Here is an 18,637-nt window from a genome sequence, read left to right as displayed (position 1 = left end):
AATCATTTTAGCTTTAGTCATCATTGTAATCTCTGGTTAATAGATTAATAAAGTTGTTTTTATCATTGTTAATTTATTACTTTTCTTTTTTGTAGATTTATTTTTATGTTCTGGTAATTTGGGATTGAAAGTGCTTTTTGTCCATTTCTTTCTTTTTTTATTATCTAAAAACAAAACAAAACAAAAGAATTAAAGCTATGAACTGTCCTTTGGTAAAATTTTGACTGTATCCCATGTCTGTGTTATTTATTACTAATTTTTGAATGACTGACATAAAATTTAATGAGTGGATTTTTAGAGTAGAATGTTCTTATTGATAATTTCCAAAGAATTTATAATTGCAATTGGAAAGAGTTTTTAATTTATCTGTTTTTAAAGAGAGTGTTTTTACATTTCTGGTGCTTGGATTTTTATTGTTATTAATTATTAGCTTTTAAAAGAAGAATGAAGGGGGGGAAATCGGAGGGGGAAATGAACCATGAGAGACTATGGACTCTGAGAAACAAACTGAGGGTTCTAGAGCGGAGGGGGGTGGGGGGATGGGTTAACCTGGTGATGGGTATTAAAGAGGGCACGTTCTTCATGAAGCACACTGGGTGTTATACGCAAACAATGAATCATGGAACACTACATCAAAAACTAATGATGTAATTTGTGGTGATTAACATAACATAATAATAAAAAAAAAAGAAAAACTTATAAAAAAAAGAATATTCATTTATAAAGTTTAAATTTTACCCCACCACTAAAAAAAAAAAAAGATAATTAGTTTTTACAATTCCTACTTTTGGGAATTTATAAAGTATTTTTTATAGCTCAATGTATAACGAATGTTTATAAATATTCTGTGAGTACTATATTTGCTAAATTTTACCAAAGGATAAAAACTTAGATATATATTTTCTAAATTTGCCATGTTTATCTTTTAATAATACTATTCAGATTTATTTTTCCTTAAATTTGTTTTTTGCCAAAGCTTCTTATTGCTTTCTTGCTCCTTTCAGCTTCCCTTGTATCACTAAATTGTGTTGGTTTTATTTGTATTCAATATTATGAGACACAGGTAGTTATGTCAGTTAGGTCAACACTGTAGATTATACCCTGCATCTGTACCCTGGGGGTATCAATCTTTATCATTTTAACCCTTGTGAACTAAGTATGTTTATACTTTATAAATATAAGTATTGTGATTTTTATATTACTTCTATTTATTTTTATAAATTATATGTGCATTTTATTTATAACTCTTATAAACAGTATATGATAAATTTCCCTTTTAAATAAAATGTAAAGATATTAGATAGGGAATTTTAACTTTAAGATTTGAATATTTTGATGTATTGGGTGTTATTCCTTCAGTTTCACTTATTCTTGCTGATTATAACCATTATTATTATTATTATTATAGCAAATAGGCTGAGATTTCTTTGTCTTTTTCACTGTTAAATATTTTCTTTAAAAAATATTTGATAACAAAATATTGACCTAACCTTGGTTTCAGTCTTTAAAGTTAACCTGTATATTTTAAATTAAAATAAACAGCATTTTATGAGAAGTAATGTGTGTGTTACATTATGATAAACAAATTTACATTAGAAAACTATTTTCCCTTTTACTACTGAAATTCAGGTCTACTATAACAATGGGGACTTTAATGGAACTGCACAAAGTGTTTCTCAATCAACATCTTGTAAGTCATTACAGAGCTACTTATTATATTTTATATCAAAATATATATTAACACTTACAAAGCTTTATTTTCATTTATACTTCTATTTAATTTTTAAATGTTCGTATATTTTCCATAAACATAATATTTTAAGTTGCCTGTAAAAACATGTATAGGTAAATAAAATACAATATTTTATTTTATTTTTAATTTTTTATTTGAGTATAGTTGACACACAATGTTACATTAGTTTCAGGTGTAGCACACAGTGATTTAACAACTCTATACTTTATGCTATGTTCACTGCAAGTGTAGCTCCCATCTGTCTTCATGCAACACTATCACAATATCATGGACTATATTCCTTATGCTGTGCCTTTTATTCCAGTGTTTATTCATTTCATTACTGAAAGCTTGTGCCTCCCACTCCCCTTTACCCATTTTCTCATCCTCTCACCCCTCTTCCCATAGACAACCATCAGTTTGTTCCCTGTAAAATACAGTATTTTAAACTCAATTAGGAGGTTCAATTATTAAAGGATTGTTGATTTCATAAAATAATTCATAAGAGGATTTATCTGTAGAGACTTAAATTATGATTAGGTTTATGACACTTTTCATGTTTGTTTACAAAACATGTTTGTTTTATGTACTGTTTTAGAGATTGTTACTTATTCTATCTTATTCTGTCAATCCAAGGTACGCTTGGTAGAAGCAAGCATTAGATACAGATCTGTCCTGATTTATCTAACTAAAGCGAAGATAATGCTTAATGACAATATGGCTATTTAATTTTTTATCATTAATATTTTACATATTTTAATCAAAATAAAGTTGCAGAGAGAAAAAAAATCACTTAAATTTAATGTCATCATAATAATGAAAATAACAGGTACCTGTCAGCACACCCTACTCTCTGTCCTGCTCCCTGAGATGACCACTTTTCACCATTTCTATTTTCGGCTCTCCTTATAGTTCCCTCCATATATGTCAAGAATATTAGCTTCTACTCTTTCTAGAGTTATTAACCTTGCCCATTGATCTGATCCTATGGAGGAAGAAGACTTAGTTCATTGTTTTAAGTTTCTCTGCTTGTTGGCTTGTAAATTAAATTAAATTATTTAAATCTCTATGTGTTGTGTTATCAACTGTAGGCGGTTTCTGATGCTATCATTGCAGTGTCTCAGTCTTACTCTCTTCCTCACATATGCATCTGCACAAGGACTAATGCCTTATTTTCCGAAATCTTTGAAAAGAAGAAAGATATAAAACTCATGTTCCAAGCTGCTTTCCTAAGGCCCATGTAAAGTTTTAGTTCTTTCTGCTCAGAGCTTTAAGCTAAAAGCTCCCAGTATGAAATGCTCACCAAATTCAGCCAGATTGCTTTGATTTTATTTCCATATAAGTACTTTTCTTTTATAATTCTTTACAATAAAAACAGCTTCATTGAATTATTTTTTTTCCCGAGCATGCAGATAGGTTATAGCTGCAGCACCTACTCTTGGGGGTCATAGACGCAACTGGACATTTCACACTCACAAATTAAGAGGCCAGACGTGAGACCGCTTCACTCAGAGAGACACAGAACGGGAAACACAGGGCTCCAGCGAGGGAGGCTGGCAGTGTGCATGGCGGTCGGAGAACCATTCTGTGACCCTCCCAGAGGGTTATTATTATTTTCTACCTTTATTTAAATAAAATTTTACTTTCTTATTTACTTTGATAACATCTATTTTTTACTTATTTTTTAAAAAATTTGTCCACGTTTTTATTTAAATTTGAGTTAGTTTAACATAGAGCATAGTACTGGTTTCAGAAGTAGAATTTACTAATTCATCACTTACATATAACATCCAGTGTTCATCACAAGTGCCCTCCTTAATGCCCATCGCCCATTAAGCCCATCCCACTACTCACCTCCCCTCTAGCACCCCTCAGTTTGTTCTCTATAGTTAAGAGTCTCTTATGGTTTGCCTCTCTCTCTCTGTTTTTACCTTATTTTTCCATCCCTTCCCCTATGTTCATCTGTTTTGTTTCTTAAATTCCACATATGAGTGAAATCATATGGTATTTGTCTTCCTCTGACTGACTTATTTCACTAAGCACTCTAGCTCCATCCACATCATTGTAAATTGCAAGATTTCATTCTTTTTGATGGCTGAGTAATGTTCCATTGCATATATATATATATATATATATATATATATATATATATACACACACGACATCTTCTTTATCCATTCATCAGTTGATGACACATGGACTCTTTCCATAGTTAGGTATTGTTGATAATGCTGCTATAAACATTAGGGTGTATGCACCCCTTCAAATCTGTATTTTTGTATCTTTTGGGTAAATACCTGTAGTGCAATTGCTGGGTGGTAGGGTAGTTCTAGTCTTAGGTTTTTGAAGAACCTCCATATTGTTTTCCAGAGTGGCTCCACCAGTTTGCATTCCCACCAACAGAGTATGAGGGTTCCTCTTTCTCCTCATCCTCACCACTATCTATTGTTTCCTGTGTTGTTAATATTATAGTTATTCTGACAGGTGTGAGGTGTTATCTCATCGTGGTTTTGACTTGCATTTCCATGATGATGAATAATGTTGAGCATCTTTTCATGTATCTGTTAGCCATCTGGATGCCTTCTTTGGAAAAATGTCTATTTATGTCTTCTGCCCATTTCTTCACTGGATTCTTTTTTTTGGGGGGGGGTGTTGAGTTTGAGAAGTTCTTTATAGATTTTGGATACTAACCCTCTATCAGATATGTCATTTGCAAATATCTTCTCCCATTCCATAGGCTGCCTTTTATTTTTGTTAATTGCTTCCTTTGCTGTGTAGAAACTTTTCATCTTGATGAAGTCCCAATAATTCATTTTGCTTTTGTTTCTCTTGCCTCTGGCGATGTGTCTAGTAAGAAGTTGCTATGGCTGAGGTCAAAGAGGTTACTGCCTGTGTTTTCCTCTAGCATTCTCTTTTCTCTGCCTTTTCTCTTGGGAAGGGCATGATTTCATGTTAAACTTTGGTGAAAATTTACATCAGGATAAGTAATCTTAATGGTAGAATGAAACAATTTTTGTCCCTTAGTTAATTGATTTTATACCTTAGTGAGTAGGTGGGAAATTTTATCTGTGTAGGACAGAAGTCTTTCTGATCCCTTTAGGAAGCTATCTGCTTCTGCAAAAGTTAAACTATATGAGTTTTTCTCTGAGATTTGTAATAACTAGATTACCTCTCTTATCCCTTCAAAATGGAATGACTGAAAGAAAGAGAATTAAGCCTAAATGATAGTGTTGCATAAAGGAACGGTATTTTGTGGAAGAAAAGAGAGTTTCTCTTCTATATTCTAACTGTTCCTTTAAAATATTAGGTGTTTTTGTTTTGAATAATATAGGCAAAATACACAAAATCAAGAATTTATTGTATTTGGTCTCATTCTAAAAGTTTTATTTTTTTGAAAGTCTTAAAAGAAATGAACACATGAAAATGAAAGTACTTTAAAGGTGATATTCAAAACCCAGCAAAATATTTGACATAATAAGATTTATTCATGTGTTATTTTTCATTTCTAGATAATTCTAGAGCATTGATTATATTTCTGGTATTTCTGATCATTGTGACATTCTTATGCCTGCTCTATGTTCTCTATAAAATCTATGACCTGCACAACAAGAGGTCCAGGTAAGAGTTGATTTCAAAATGAAAAATAATAGTAATAATGATGAAAGCATCCATCTATGGTGCAAGTTTAGAACCAGTTAAGTAAAGAATGAGAAGTAGCAAGAAGTCCAGTTCATCAGTGACTTTTGATCAAAAACTTAGTGTGGTCTTCTTGGTTTATAGTAAATACAAATATTTTCTACATTTACTAATAATGTTATGGATTTTTAAAAATAATAGTCAATGAAAAGAATAGATATTTATTCTTTTAGTACAAAGTAGGTCCGAGGGATCTAGAAATGATAAAGGCAAAAAGAAGAGAGAGAACTATCTAAGGAATTGTATATATTCCCTTGGCCAGGAACAACTACATTTTATGAAAAACAAGAATTTTAAAATTAAAAATTTAGTGTTAACTGAGTTTAGAAGACAACTCCTGGTTGGTTTCTTCCTCCCTTACTTTTTCTTTATTCCTCTCTCTCTCCTCCATCTCCTCTCCTTCATTCTTTCCTCCCTCCCCTGCCATACTCACTCCTCCTCCCCTCCCCTTCCTCTCCCCTCCCCTTCCTCCCTTCCTCTTCCCTCTTCTCTCTTCTTCCTCTCCTTTCCTCTTTATTCTCCCTACTCCCACTCCCTCCTTCCTTCAATACATTCAGTAAATATAAATTGAATCCCAATTTTACTCTGTGTTTCTTAAAACATAATAAAAAAAAAACAACCTTACATTTTTTATTTTCACAGCAATATGGAAGAAGAGGTTATACTTGTTGAAAGGGGTAAGTATACATATTTTTTACTGGTGAATATCCCCTTCACATTTGAATCCATTCATTTTAAATAAGAATTCAACATTTTTAAAAAATATAATCTGGACTTTATGATGAAACTTAAGTTCATTCTCTCTCTCTCTCTGTCTCTCTCTATATATAAATTCTAGTTATTAGATCAGTAAGTACTATGAATTTTCTATGCCAAATATTGTGCCAACAATGAAAATATGGCAGTGACCAAGTAACAGACTCTGCTCTTAAAGGTTTTAAAATTTAATAGAGGATGACAAAAATATCAACAAATATGACAGCAATTTGGTAAATGCCATAGTGATGGAATGTGTATGGTTCTATGGAAAGATAGAAGACTATGAGTGGGAAAGGCAGGCATCTGGGTCTTCTAAGATTGGGGAAGACATTAAATCAACAAATGAGGGAGTGGTGGATGGATGAACAGATGGAAAGTCTCATAGAGGAGGAGGTAGTAAGTGTGCTCAAGTGTCTGCAAGGGTGGGATGTGGCTTTTCCACTAAGGGCTCATTTATGGGCACAACACAAAATTGCAATTTGACTTAGGAGAGAAAAGGGAATTCCATTTTTTCTCTTCTTTTTCAACTTTTACATTATTTCTTTAAATTTTTAAATGTGATTTTTGATCCAGTAAGAAGGGATGGAGATAAAGATTGAAACTATGTTTACAGTAAAGAAAATGATTTGTTTTCTCATATTCAAGACAGCAAAAATTTAAGAACTCCTCTGTCTTATTTTAATTTGTCTCCAAAGGGTTTCCCTCTGTAAGAGCAGGTACCAAATCAGTAGGCAAAAGCATTAGGGTTGGTTCTTTAGAGTTCCTCAACTTTATTTCCCATTGCAAAATCTATCACTACTTGATATTGTATTGTATATTTTATTTGTTTGTTAACTCCCCTCCCCTAACTAGAATGTAAGATAGGGATATGAAGATAGGCAGATTTTTCTTTCTCATTTCACTGCTCTATCCCCAGTACCTATCTGAGTATATGGAATTCAAAACATGTCAATAAATACATGCATGAATGAGGTAAAATATTCTGAAAATTTAGACTGAGGGAAGAATGAAGAGCACAAGAATAACAAGGTCCTGAGCAGAGAAGAGGAATCAATTTCAAGGTGTCAAGGCAGACTAGGAAGTGTCAAAGAAGACTTTTATCTCAAAGTTGATACTAATTGTCCATTCACATGCATTGGAACTTACCCAGACTCCATAAAACCACAAAGGTGGCCCTACGTTCAGAATGAATGAATATCAGAGATTCCCAACAACCCAAAGAAGCAACTGCACATGGCTAATTTGATAAGAGTATTTGGATAGAAAATTTCCACAGAAAATAAGAAAAATGTGCAACCCTAATAGACATCTTTTTTCTTCACCTGATAGAGAACATTAACGTGAATAGAAGAAAATTATTTTTTATATGTATGACAGTTCACATTCTCTTATTCTTCTGAAACTGTTATTTTTTAGGAGCCATATACAACTGTAGCTCTTTATGGTTAATATGTATTTTTACTCCTTACTAAGTTATTAAAAAAGCATAGCATATAATGTGTTTCATACCCTGGAAGCATAACAGATAAGCACAACTTGTTCATGGCTTAGTGTAAAGGGAATATCGAATGAAGCTGAGTCCTGAGTATCAGGGTATTAATCATATTCTCTTATTTGTATGTTTACAAAATTTCATAATAACTTAAAAAAGGAAAAAGGAAAATATAATAGCTATAATATAGACACATAAGTATAGTAATTTTTATATTACATTAAGTATTTAAACTTTAGATTTAGGCAATGGAACACTAATAATAGTGTTATAATTTTTTAACAAGTAGAGTTACATGCTCATATTTGTATTTCAGAAGACTAATTTTGGGGCAGTTTAAAATAAATCAGCATGAGGAAAAACTAAGACAAGGAGAGGAGTTCGGAGGATGTAGTTACATGGATGAGGAGGACTGCCTGCCCCTGACCACTGGCAGAAGGGATTGAAAGCACCCAGTGACCTACTTGGACTTGGATATGGGGAGGGAAATCTTGGATCACGTGGAAGTTTCAGTCTTAAATTAGTTTGTGAATGGTGATCCTGTTTACTGAGATTTGAAATACTAGAGTCAAGGAAACATAATTTTTACTTTTAACGTTTTGACTTTGAGGTACATGTGGGATAACTGTATGGAAAATCTGGGAGACAGTCTGAAAGGTTAATATAAAGCCCAGAAGAGGGCTGGAGCACAACATTTAGAAGTCATGGCTTTATAAGTGAATCTTTGTAGGTGAGTGAGATTTTCCAGGTAGAATATGTGTGAGGAGGAAGGAAGCAAAGTGTTAATCTAAGCTACAAATTTAATGAAATTTGTGTGAACACTTAAAAGATAGACATAACCCTGGTCATGAATCCTTAATATGTTTAAAGATGATGAAAAACAACTGATGAGTGTGGAGCCAATCCATGCAGATATTTTATTGGAAACTTACAAGAGGAAGATTGCTGATGAAGGAAGACTTTTTCTGGCTGAATTTCAGGTGTGTGCTCCTCTTGATATATGATGAGAAATTTACTCAGTTATCAAGATCATTCCATTTTAAATGTATTATTTAACTATTTGCCTTTGTAGTTTCTCCCACTTAATATTGCAACATAGTTAAAGCAGACATTATTAACCTATTTATAGAGCAGAAGAGAGACTTATAGTTATGGAACTAGTAAATATTTCAAAATAATTCTTCATTGTATCATTATCAGTTATGAAGTTGTGTCACAAAACATATTTGGCCAGTTTTGTACTTGTAGTCTAGGTAAATATCCAAGTATGTATTTTTAAATGAATTTTAAAGTGGTAATCAATTCTGAACTTGCTCTCACTCATGGGTTTTATTTTCAAAGTAGCCCATCATTCATTTTTTAGGTGTTTTTTGCATAATTTCTAATAGCGTTAATTTCAATTACCAGAAACAGCTTGCTTATCAGCATAAAGGAAATATGTTATAGGATGTCTCTTTTGCTCAAAATGATAAGTGGCAAGGGGAAAACTATTTTTCTTGAATCCGCTATGACCCAAAGGATCTTGATGTCTTTCAGAGCATTCCACGGGTGTTCAGCAAGTTTTCTATCAAGGATGCTCGAAAACCCTTTAACCAGAACAAAAACCGTTATGTTGACATCCTTCCTTGTAAGTACTCATTGAGAATTGGATCTCTATATATTTAGGCTACTTGATTATTCATTATTTCACTTATGTATATTTCTTTTCTTCGAACAGATGATTATAACCGTGTTGAACTCTCTGATATAAATGGAGATGCCGGGTCAAATTATATAAATGCCAGCTATATTGATGTGAGTAAAAATGCATAACTGCCAGATTATTTTCTATCTTTGTTGTTTTGCCATTGATCATTTTCATTTTTTTTTGTATCTATGCACTCCATTCAGTCCTTCTTTGTCATGGCAAAATTTTAGAAATATTATTAGAATAAAAAAGAAGAAGATAGTAGGAAGGGAAAAATGAAGGGGGGAAATTGGAGGGGGAAGCGAACCATGAGAGGCTATGGACTCTGAGAAACAAACTGAGGGTTTTAGAGGGGAGGGGGGTGGGGGGAACGGGTTAGCCCGGTGATGGGTATTAAAGAGGGCACGTATTGCATGGAGCACTGGGTGTTATAGGCAAACAATGAATCATGGAACACTACATCAAAAACTAATAACATAATAAAATAAAATTAATTAAAAAAAGAAATAGTTTGAAGTAAACTCCTAAGGTCACTGAGATAAACAAAAAAATCATTAATATCTGCAAGAAATATTATTTGTTATTGGTACTAGGTATTTTACAGAATTTTTCTCTACCAAAAAATGATACTAATAATTAAAATACTCTGGTGCCTACTATGTGCTGGATATTAGACAAAATGATCTATGTATGTATTTCTCTTAAGAGCCCCACATTTTCCCTCGCCATGCTCACTGTAGAGGTGAGAGGTGAGGACTGGGAGGCTCTGGTGAATTGGTTATCCTTGCCCTTGTTCAATTAGTAAAATGTTGAGTTGGGATTCAAACCCGTGTTTGCCTGACTCCAAACTATTGTGCTCCAGTTATATAACATTGCATTTCAGCAGAGATGTTCTTCATTGACCCAGATCATTTGTTCATTATATTTACCCAAAACGGAATGCTGCATATGGTTAATGTATCCAAAATATTTTAAAATGTTATTTATTATATAATTGTTAAATAAATAAAGCACCACACAATTTTAAAAAAAAGTTAAGTGGTATAACTTATTTTTATACCACTTTTATTAAGTGGTATAAAGATAGAGAGGGACTGAAAAAAATCTTCCTTCCACCAATCCACCATTTGCCCCATTTCCCACTTACCAGAAGAAGTAACCTCTATGTTGTTTCTTATTCATCCAGCCAGTTTCTTTATAAACAAGAATATGCCAACATTCTTTATCCTCTTCATTACCTAAAAATTTTAACATGATATTCTCATTTTTCTGTGCCATGCTTTATACACATATGTGATATATATATTAATATATATGTAATATATATGTATTTATATATATTATATATATATTAATATATATGTAATATATATGTATTTATATATATTATATATATATGTAAAATATCACTACAAGAGCAAGGATTAGCAAAATTTTTTCTGTAAGGGACTTGACAACAAATATTTTGCATTTTCCAGGACATAGCACTTCTGTCACACCTACTTAGCTCTGAAGTTTAGTTGCCACACTTCCAGAGACAATATGCAATGTGAATGTGTTCCAATTTTTTTTTTTTTTTACAAAATCAGACAAGGTTGTAGCTTGCTGAGCCTGGATGTAGAGCATTTCTACATCTTTTTTTATATCTTCTGAGTCATTCATGTTGTAGCTGAATTGTGATTTAGTTAATCGGTTCCTATATTAATAGACATTAAATGTGTTTTCTAATCTTCTGCTTTTACAAACAATGGTTCAATGAATAATCTTGACTCATTATTTTACACTGGGTTTTAGTATATCTAGGATAAATTCCTAAAAGAAGAGTTTCTAGGTCAAAGAGAATATGCATTTGCAATTTTAAAAGACATTTCCAAATGGTCCTCCACTAGAGTTGTACCAATTTACATTCCACCAGCAATTTATGAAGAAGGCTTATTTCCACAGACTGCCAAAAGAGTAACGAACAAAAATTGTCTTGAAAGTCAAATGGTTGACAAAGTGTATATCATGCTACTGTCTATGCTGGTTTATAGGGTAATTCACAAACTTTTCTTAGAGAAAAAAATTGAAATTGAGGTTTGTTTCGATCTACGTGAATATATAAACTTTCAGTGAAGTAGGCAAAATGGTCAGATCATATTTATTTATTTATTTATTTATTTATTTATTTATTTATTTATTTATTCACATGATGTATTGGTTTCCTAGGACTGACATAACAAAGCACCAAAAAACTGGGTGGCCTAGAACAACATAAATTTATTCTCTCAAAATTCTGGAGACAGGAGTTTGAAATCAAGCTGTCAGCAGAGCCAAGCTCTCTCTGTAGGGTCTGAGGGAAACCCTCCCTTGCCTCTTCTAGCTTCTGGTGGCTCCTGGCAATACTTGGCCTTCATTGGCTTTCAGCTGTATCACCCTAATCTGACCTTCTTTCCTGTGTGATTCTACATCACTATGTCCCCCTTCTCTCATAAAGACACCAGTCGTTAGAATGAGGGCCTGTCCTCAGTCCGTAGAGCCCCATCTTCCACAAAGATTCTATATGCAAATCAAATCACATTCTGACATTCTGACTGGATATGAGTTTTTGAGGAATGTTATTCAATCCTATACACATGGATTACGTAAAATTATAGCAGAATTTAAAAATATTTTTTACTTGGATCGTTTATGAAACATGCGTCTTCACCATTTTTTGCAAGTAGAAGCAGAGCTGGGATTTATCCTCTCAAGCATTCTGTCCCTAGGGATGGCACTCTAACCAGTGCAAATGTCTCGCCTCCCATCCACTTTGTTTGATACATGACACTTTTTGTATCCTTGCTTACTGTTGTCTCTGCAAGTTCTATCCCAAGCAACAAATATGTCTTCCATTGACATGTGTTCATGATATTCACAATTCAATTTCTTACTTTATTCCTTTTAATATGATCATCAAAAGGCTTGTTTATAATGACAAACAACACTTACAAATGTGAGGTCATGGTCTAAAGATAATTACAAGTATGTGTCATAATTTTAACCTCCATTTTAACTGATTCTGCAGGTAACTTCTGTAAGTTTTCACAATTAGCACTGATAAACTTTATTTTAGTACATAGTGTTTCTTCCACATTGTTTTTCAAAGAAAATTGAAAACAGATTTTATAAGGATTTAGGTAGTCTCTGAAAAAAAACTTAGAATTTCTATTCAAATATCTATGGTAATTATGGTATTGAGTTAATACTTATTTTTCTCCACCAGAGCTGGGAGCCCCTGAAAAGCATGTCTTCAGCTTTTGGATAGTCACTTGACATATTATAGTCCCTCAATAAATAAGTGTCAAATAAGTTAATATATGAATAATACTACATCATGAGATAGAAGTTTCAAGAAGTTACTGATATTAATCCTGAATTTTTGTGGCCCATGTAACTATATTTCATCGAATGGGCAAAGGTTATCTCTCTGAAGGGCTTCTCTGATTGTTGAGGTAAATTTAAGGAATATGGGATAATTTGGAAGAAATTAGCACAATATCTTATCTGACTCTGTACTCCTTCTTTGCTTTGATAATAGGAATGGAAAAAGCAGACATTGTAGGTAATTAAATGAAAGTTATTGTATCTTTTATCTACAATGGCAGAGAAGGAGTCTAGGGAATCCGCAGTCTATCCCAGCACTAGTTAAATGGTAGAAGTGTGGGGCGCCTGGATGGCTCAGTTGTTTAAGCGACTGCCTTCAGCTCAGGTTATGATCCTGGAGTCCCGGGATGGAGTCCCGCATCGGGCTTCCTGCTCAGCGGGGAGTCTGCTTCTTCCCCTGACTCTCCCCCCTCTCATGCTCTCTATCATTATCTCTCTCAATAAATAAATAAAAATCTTTTAAAAAAATAAATGGTAGAAGTGTGTGGATCATCTCAGAATGATTTATTGAAAGAAATTGAGGAAAAATCCCAAAAGCAACTCATATATGGCTTGTACGATGGTTTAAATTGTCACAGATGGTGTTGTAAGGTTGGCAGGACATAAAATATAAGAATGTCTGGATTACTTTTATAAATTGCTGCACCATCCCAGATGAGGATGAAATCTAGTTTCTAAAATTGTTTTGGGTATATAGCAAAGACACATGAAAGCCATGAATATTGTTTGTAAATGCTAATATGTTTTGCACAGTTCAGTGGGTGACCACGTGTTAATAAAATCCTCTTTAAAATTTGAAAATGTTCAGAGAAATCCGCAACCAAGAAATGGTGGATCTAAATCGACATCCTTTAACTCACAATTTTGCATGTAAATGAATAATTGAGTGTTCAATAAATGATATACCTTTGTGTGTGTTTTGAACAGGGCTTCAAAGAACCCAGGAAATACATTGCTGCACAAGGTAATTTATCTGATAGTCTAACATTCTTTTTGAAAATTGTTTCATAGCACTTTTAAGAAGATATTTATCAGTTGGCATTTATTTACCTCCTAGGTCCCAGGGATGAAACTGTTGATGATTTCTGGAGGATGATCTGGGAACAGAAAGCCACGGTCATTGTCATGGTCACTCGATGTGAGGAAGGAAACAGGGTAAGAGTCATGGTGTGAAGATTGAGGTTAGGAAAAGAGAGTGTTGAATCACATTTCAAAAAAACCCCCACATATATGTGCTTGATGACTAAAACGGACAGTTTTCTATTTTAATCAATATAACACTTGATTTAAACTTTTCATACATGTAGAAAAACAAAATTATGTACATACCTAAATGTATATATGAATAAAGTTTAAGTGTTTCTGCTTAATTGTGGGACTTACATTTGATTCCCATTTCTTTGCAGTATTGTTATAAGTTTAGCATATTTCAGTGTGCTGATTTCACAAGTACTTGTGAATACTTAAAACAAAACTGTCCTTGGGCAGATAGGTGGTAATTCATGTAATAGGACTTTAGGAAGCGTGAAAGCCTCCCTATCCTCCAGCCTGAAATTAACCGCATGCAACTGCATCATTTTTGCTGACAACTGAGCCCATCCCCTTTTAATATGCAGCTAAGCCTGGGAAGATCATCCTTCTGCTAAGTAGTATGAAGAAATCTTTCAGGACACGTTAATGGGAAATGGAATACATTTCAAGCATCACAGCTTAGGGTGTATTTGTGCTTAAAGGAGAATACACAAATGTTTTGAGAATTTCAGATAAATAATTTTTGCTTGTTTTGTTTTTTAAAGAATCTCCAAAAACAAATTTGTTTTAATGAAAAAACAAAATTATTATTATTTTCTGAAATATAGAACAAGTGTGCAGAATACTGGCCATCAATGGAAGAAGGTACACGGGCTTTCGGAGATGTCATTGTAAAGATCACCGAGCACAAAAGATGTCCAGATTATATCATTCAGAAGTTGAACATTACAAATGTGAGTTTGTTTTATTACCTAATTTTCATTTTTATATGAGTTGTCTAAAAATACAATTATGGAATGAAATTAAATGTAAGAAATTATAATATATCTAAGAAAAAATATTTTTAACAACCTACATGAGGAAGGGTTACCTTAGAACAATAACACAAGCCAACAGGGTCAAGTTAAATCACTGGTGAAAGTAGTATTTGTCCAAATCATATCAAAGGTATCTGTAGGGGCACCTGAGTGGCTTAGTCGGTTAAGCGTTCAACTCTTGATTTTGGCTCAGGTCATGATCTCAGGGTCATGGGATCAAGCCCCACATTGGGCTCCATCCATGCCAGGCATGGAGGCTGCTTAAGATTTTCTCTTCCTTTTCTTTATATGCTGTGACTTGACATATAAAGAAAAGAGCTCACTAATGGTGTTGAATAAATGATTGAATTATTGAATGAATGATAAACTGGCCCTTTTCTCAATGGGCCTGTTACTATTATGGAAAGAATACTTACACAAACTGCACAATTAGAGAGCTCTTTCTGCCCACAGGTCCTGTCCCCATGCTTTAATAAACCTAACTTTTTTGCTCCAAAACCAAAAACAAAAAACAAATGGCACAATTAGAGACTGCTGTAAGAAATACAAAATTCTAACTATGTAGTAAAGATGAAATGTTTAGTTTGGAAAAGAAAATTGTCAGTGTGGCCTTAGATAATAGTTAAAATGGAGGTCCTCACACATGTTATAGGATTCCATTTTTTGTTATTATTATTTTTTTTAATTTATTTTTTTTAAGTAGGCTCCATGTCCAGCATGGAGCCCTATGTGGGGCTTGAACTCACAACCCTGAGATCAAGACCTGAGCTGAGGTCAAGAGTCAGACACTTAACTGGCTGAGCCACCCAGGTAACCCCTAGTATTCCATTTTTATGAAAAGTCCAGAATAGGCAAATTTATGGAGACAGAACATTGATTAGGAATGCTTGGAACTGAGGGAAATGAAGCAGGAGGAGGGATGACTGCTAATCAGTAAGGGTTTCTTTTGGGGGGTAGTGAAAATGTCCTGTAATTAGATAGTGGTGAGGATTTTACAACTCTGGGAATATAATAAAACATTTTATCATTTAAATGAATGAACTTTATGGATGTGAATGTATCTTAAAATGGGTTAAAGATGCAAAAAATACCCCCCAACAATTGTGTGTTTCTTCCAAGGACTTCTAAGGCTCCCATGGCTTTACTAACTACTGTGCCCACAGAGAGCTGTGGGACAATTGGTCCCAATCAATAGTTGATGCTAAAATACATGATGGATTTAGGCATGAGACCCCCTGTCCATATATATGGAGCGTATGTAGATCTGGTTATATTGATTGGTCTCATTATTATTCTTATTTAATATAATTATTTCCTATCAGAAAATTATAACCAACCAAGCTTTGTTGTTTCTTCTGCTATGTAAATGTAGGGGTTTCTTCTTCATACCAGCTCAGAGAAGTATGAATTACTCATTTTGTAGTGGTTACCTTGAAATTGGGACAAATGTGAGCTGTAGTCTGGGGCTGAGTTTCCCCAGTTGTCTCCCTTTCCCAGTTGGCTCCCCCGTCGTCTCCCTCCCTGACATTTCTAATATAAGACAGCCTAAGAAATACAGCATTAACAGAATAATTTATCAGACTTTCTTCACATGAAGAAAATGTCCTGGCCTACCAAGTGGAAGTATTTCAAACAGCTGTGAGAATGGCCTTTGCTTTATATCTTTTTCCACCCACCAACACCCCCATTTTTTTGGTGTGTGTGTTTGTTGTTTGTTTTTGGCATGGCAGCATGAAAGTTCCTAGCAGCCTCAGCTAACTTACCATACCTTACTTACCTCACTGGTAAGTTATTGCTTACTGGTCAGTGCATGCCAACCTTGCATGACATCTCAACTACTGGTTATTCATTGGAAAGGAAAATGTTATCATGGCTGAAAAACTTGCATGAGGACTTTTTGGTACTGGCCCCCCTTCCACTTATTTGTCCGGTAGTTTGCTTTGAAAAAAAAAAATCTCAAAGAAAATATTATCTCTTGCCTAGAAAAAAGAGAAAGCCACCGGAAGAGAGGTGACTCACATTCAGTTCACCAGCTGGCCAGACCATGGGGTGCCTGAAGACCCTCACCTGCTTCTCAAGCTTCGAAGGAGAGTGAACGCTTTCAGCAACTTCTTCAGCGGCCCCATTGTGGTGCACTGCAGGTAAATGAATCCCCACAGCAGGCACCAGGGCTATTCCAGTCCTTGCCTTGAGGTTGTTAGGGACATCCTTCCCTTTGGCAATTGCTGTTTTGGGAAACAGTCTGTGAGGAGAAACTTCTATTCTTTCCTCTGCTTCACCCCGTCAGCTTTTCCACTCATTTCCCTGCCGCAATCATGCCTTCACTTTTTTTGTTTGTTTGTTTGTTTTGTCAGTGCTGGTGTTGGACGCACAGGCACTTACATTGGAATTGATGCCATGCTAGAAGGCCTGGAAGCAGAAAACAAAGTAGATGTTTATGGTTATGTCGTCAAGCTAAGGCGACAGAGATGCCTGATGGTTCAAGTGGAGGTATGGAGATATGTGCTAACCTTCGATCTCTATTCTCCTTTTTGCTTTTTGACTGAAATCTTTTTGTGGGGGGGGAATAGTGATCTTTAAAAAAATCCTGGTGATGGGTATTAAATAGGGCACGAATTGAATGGAGCACTGGGTGTTATACGCAAACAATGGATCATGGAACACTGCATCCAAAACTAGTGATGTCACACTTTAAACAGTGGGTGAAAATTGTTTTCTTTTAATTTCCTGAAAACTAAATCAATTGAGAAGCACCAATCATAGTTAGAAGCATTTTGCATTAGTGGCTAAAAGTACTGTAGAAGAAGGGTGATTCTAAAATATATAAACAAATACATAAATAATAAAATACCATTTACAGGTGTCAGAAAGGAAAAATAAATAAATAAAAACACTGAAAACGAATTTGGCAGAATCTCATGAAATTAAAAACAGGGAGACAGGATAGTATAGTGATTAAGAGCTCGAATTTTAGAACTAGACTTCCAAAGTTCATATCTTGCCTTAAATTCTTAACACTGTGCATCCTTTCACAAGTTTTTAATGTTTCTGTGGCTCAGTTAAGTCATCTGTAAAATGGAGATAATGACATATTTACCCTACAGAGTTTTGATGAAAAGGTAATCCAAGGAAAGTATGTAAGCAAGTCCCTGGCACATGTATGTAGCCAGTAATTATAAGTGATGGTTATTATTGAAAATTTCTTCACTTGACCCAGCAATTCTATGTGTATGTTTATACTCAAGAGAAGCACTTGCAAATGATACACAACTAGAAACATGTGCAAGAATGTTCATTGAATTCAGCATTGATAGAATAGCAAAAAAAAAAAAAAAGAAGAAAGAAAGAAAAGAAATACTTTATTCATATCTATGGGAGAAAGGGCAAACAAAATGTAGACATATGGAAGCCCTACAATGCATGTTATGCAGTTGAAAGGAATACTCTTGGTCTGTATCTATCTATAGTTGCTCAGATGAATACCATGAGTGAATAAAATCACTGAATGAAACATATAAGATACAATTTATAGAATTTTAAAGAAGCACACAAAAAATGTACAATGTTTATAGATACATAAATATTAGTGCAGCAGCATAAAAGCAGATTGTCAACCAGAAAAAAGAAAAAGAAAAATTATTTCCTATGGAAAAAGTAAATGGGGTAAAAGGATACAGTCAAAGTCAGGGAACTGGAGTAAGTGGTTAAAGAGGCTTGAACTTTATCAGAAATATGTCATTTATTTAAAAATAGTGGATTCAAATATGATAAAAAGTTAGGAGTCATTAAATGTAGAT

General features: G+C 34.0%; 1 protein-coding gene across 1 annotated transcript in view; it reads left to right on the top strand.

The window, feature by feature from the left end:
- The window catches only part of PTPRC (protein tyrosine phosphatase receptor type C), a 117,722-nt gene that overhangs the window by 85,197 nt on the left and 13,888 nt on the right, over nt 1–18,637 (top strand). The window contains exons 13-23 of the mRNA XM_044916347.1: nt 1,630–1,690; nt 5,242–5,350; nt 6,071–6,105; nt 8,550–8,659; nt 9,216–9,306; nt 9,397–9,473; nt 13,699–13,735; nt 13,829–13,926; nt 14,631–14,756; nt 16,824–16,981; nt 17,195–17,330. Of these exons, the coding sequence (XP_044772282.1) occupies nt 1,630–1,690; nt 5,242–5,350; nt 6,071–6,105; nt 8,550–8,659; nt 9,216–9,306; nt 9,397–9,473; nt 13,699–13,735; nt 13,829–13,926; nt 14,631–14,756; nt 16,824–16,981; nt 17,195–17,330 (1,038 nt within the window). The remainder of the gene's footprint in view (nt 1–1,629; nt 1,691–5,241; nt 5,351–6,070; nt 6,106–8,549; nt 8,660–9,215; nt 9,307–9,396; nt 9,474–13,698; nt 13,736–13,828; nt 13,927–14,630; nt 14,757–16,823; nt 16,982–17,194; nt 17,331–18,637) is intronic.

The sequence above is a fragment of the Neomonachus schauinslandi genome, chromosome 6 (assembly GCF_002201575.2).
Source record: "Neomonachus schauinslandi chromosome 6, ASM220157v2, whole genome shotgun sequence".
NCBI lineage: Eukaryota > Metazoa > Chordata > Mammalia > Carnivora > Phocidae > Neomonachus > Neomonachus schauinslandi.
This window is presented reverse-complemented; position numbering and strand designations above follow the sequence as displayed.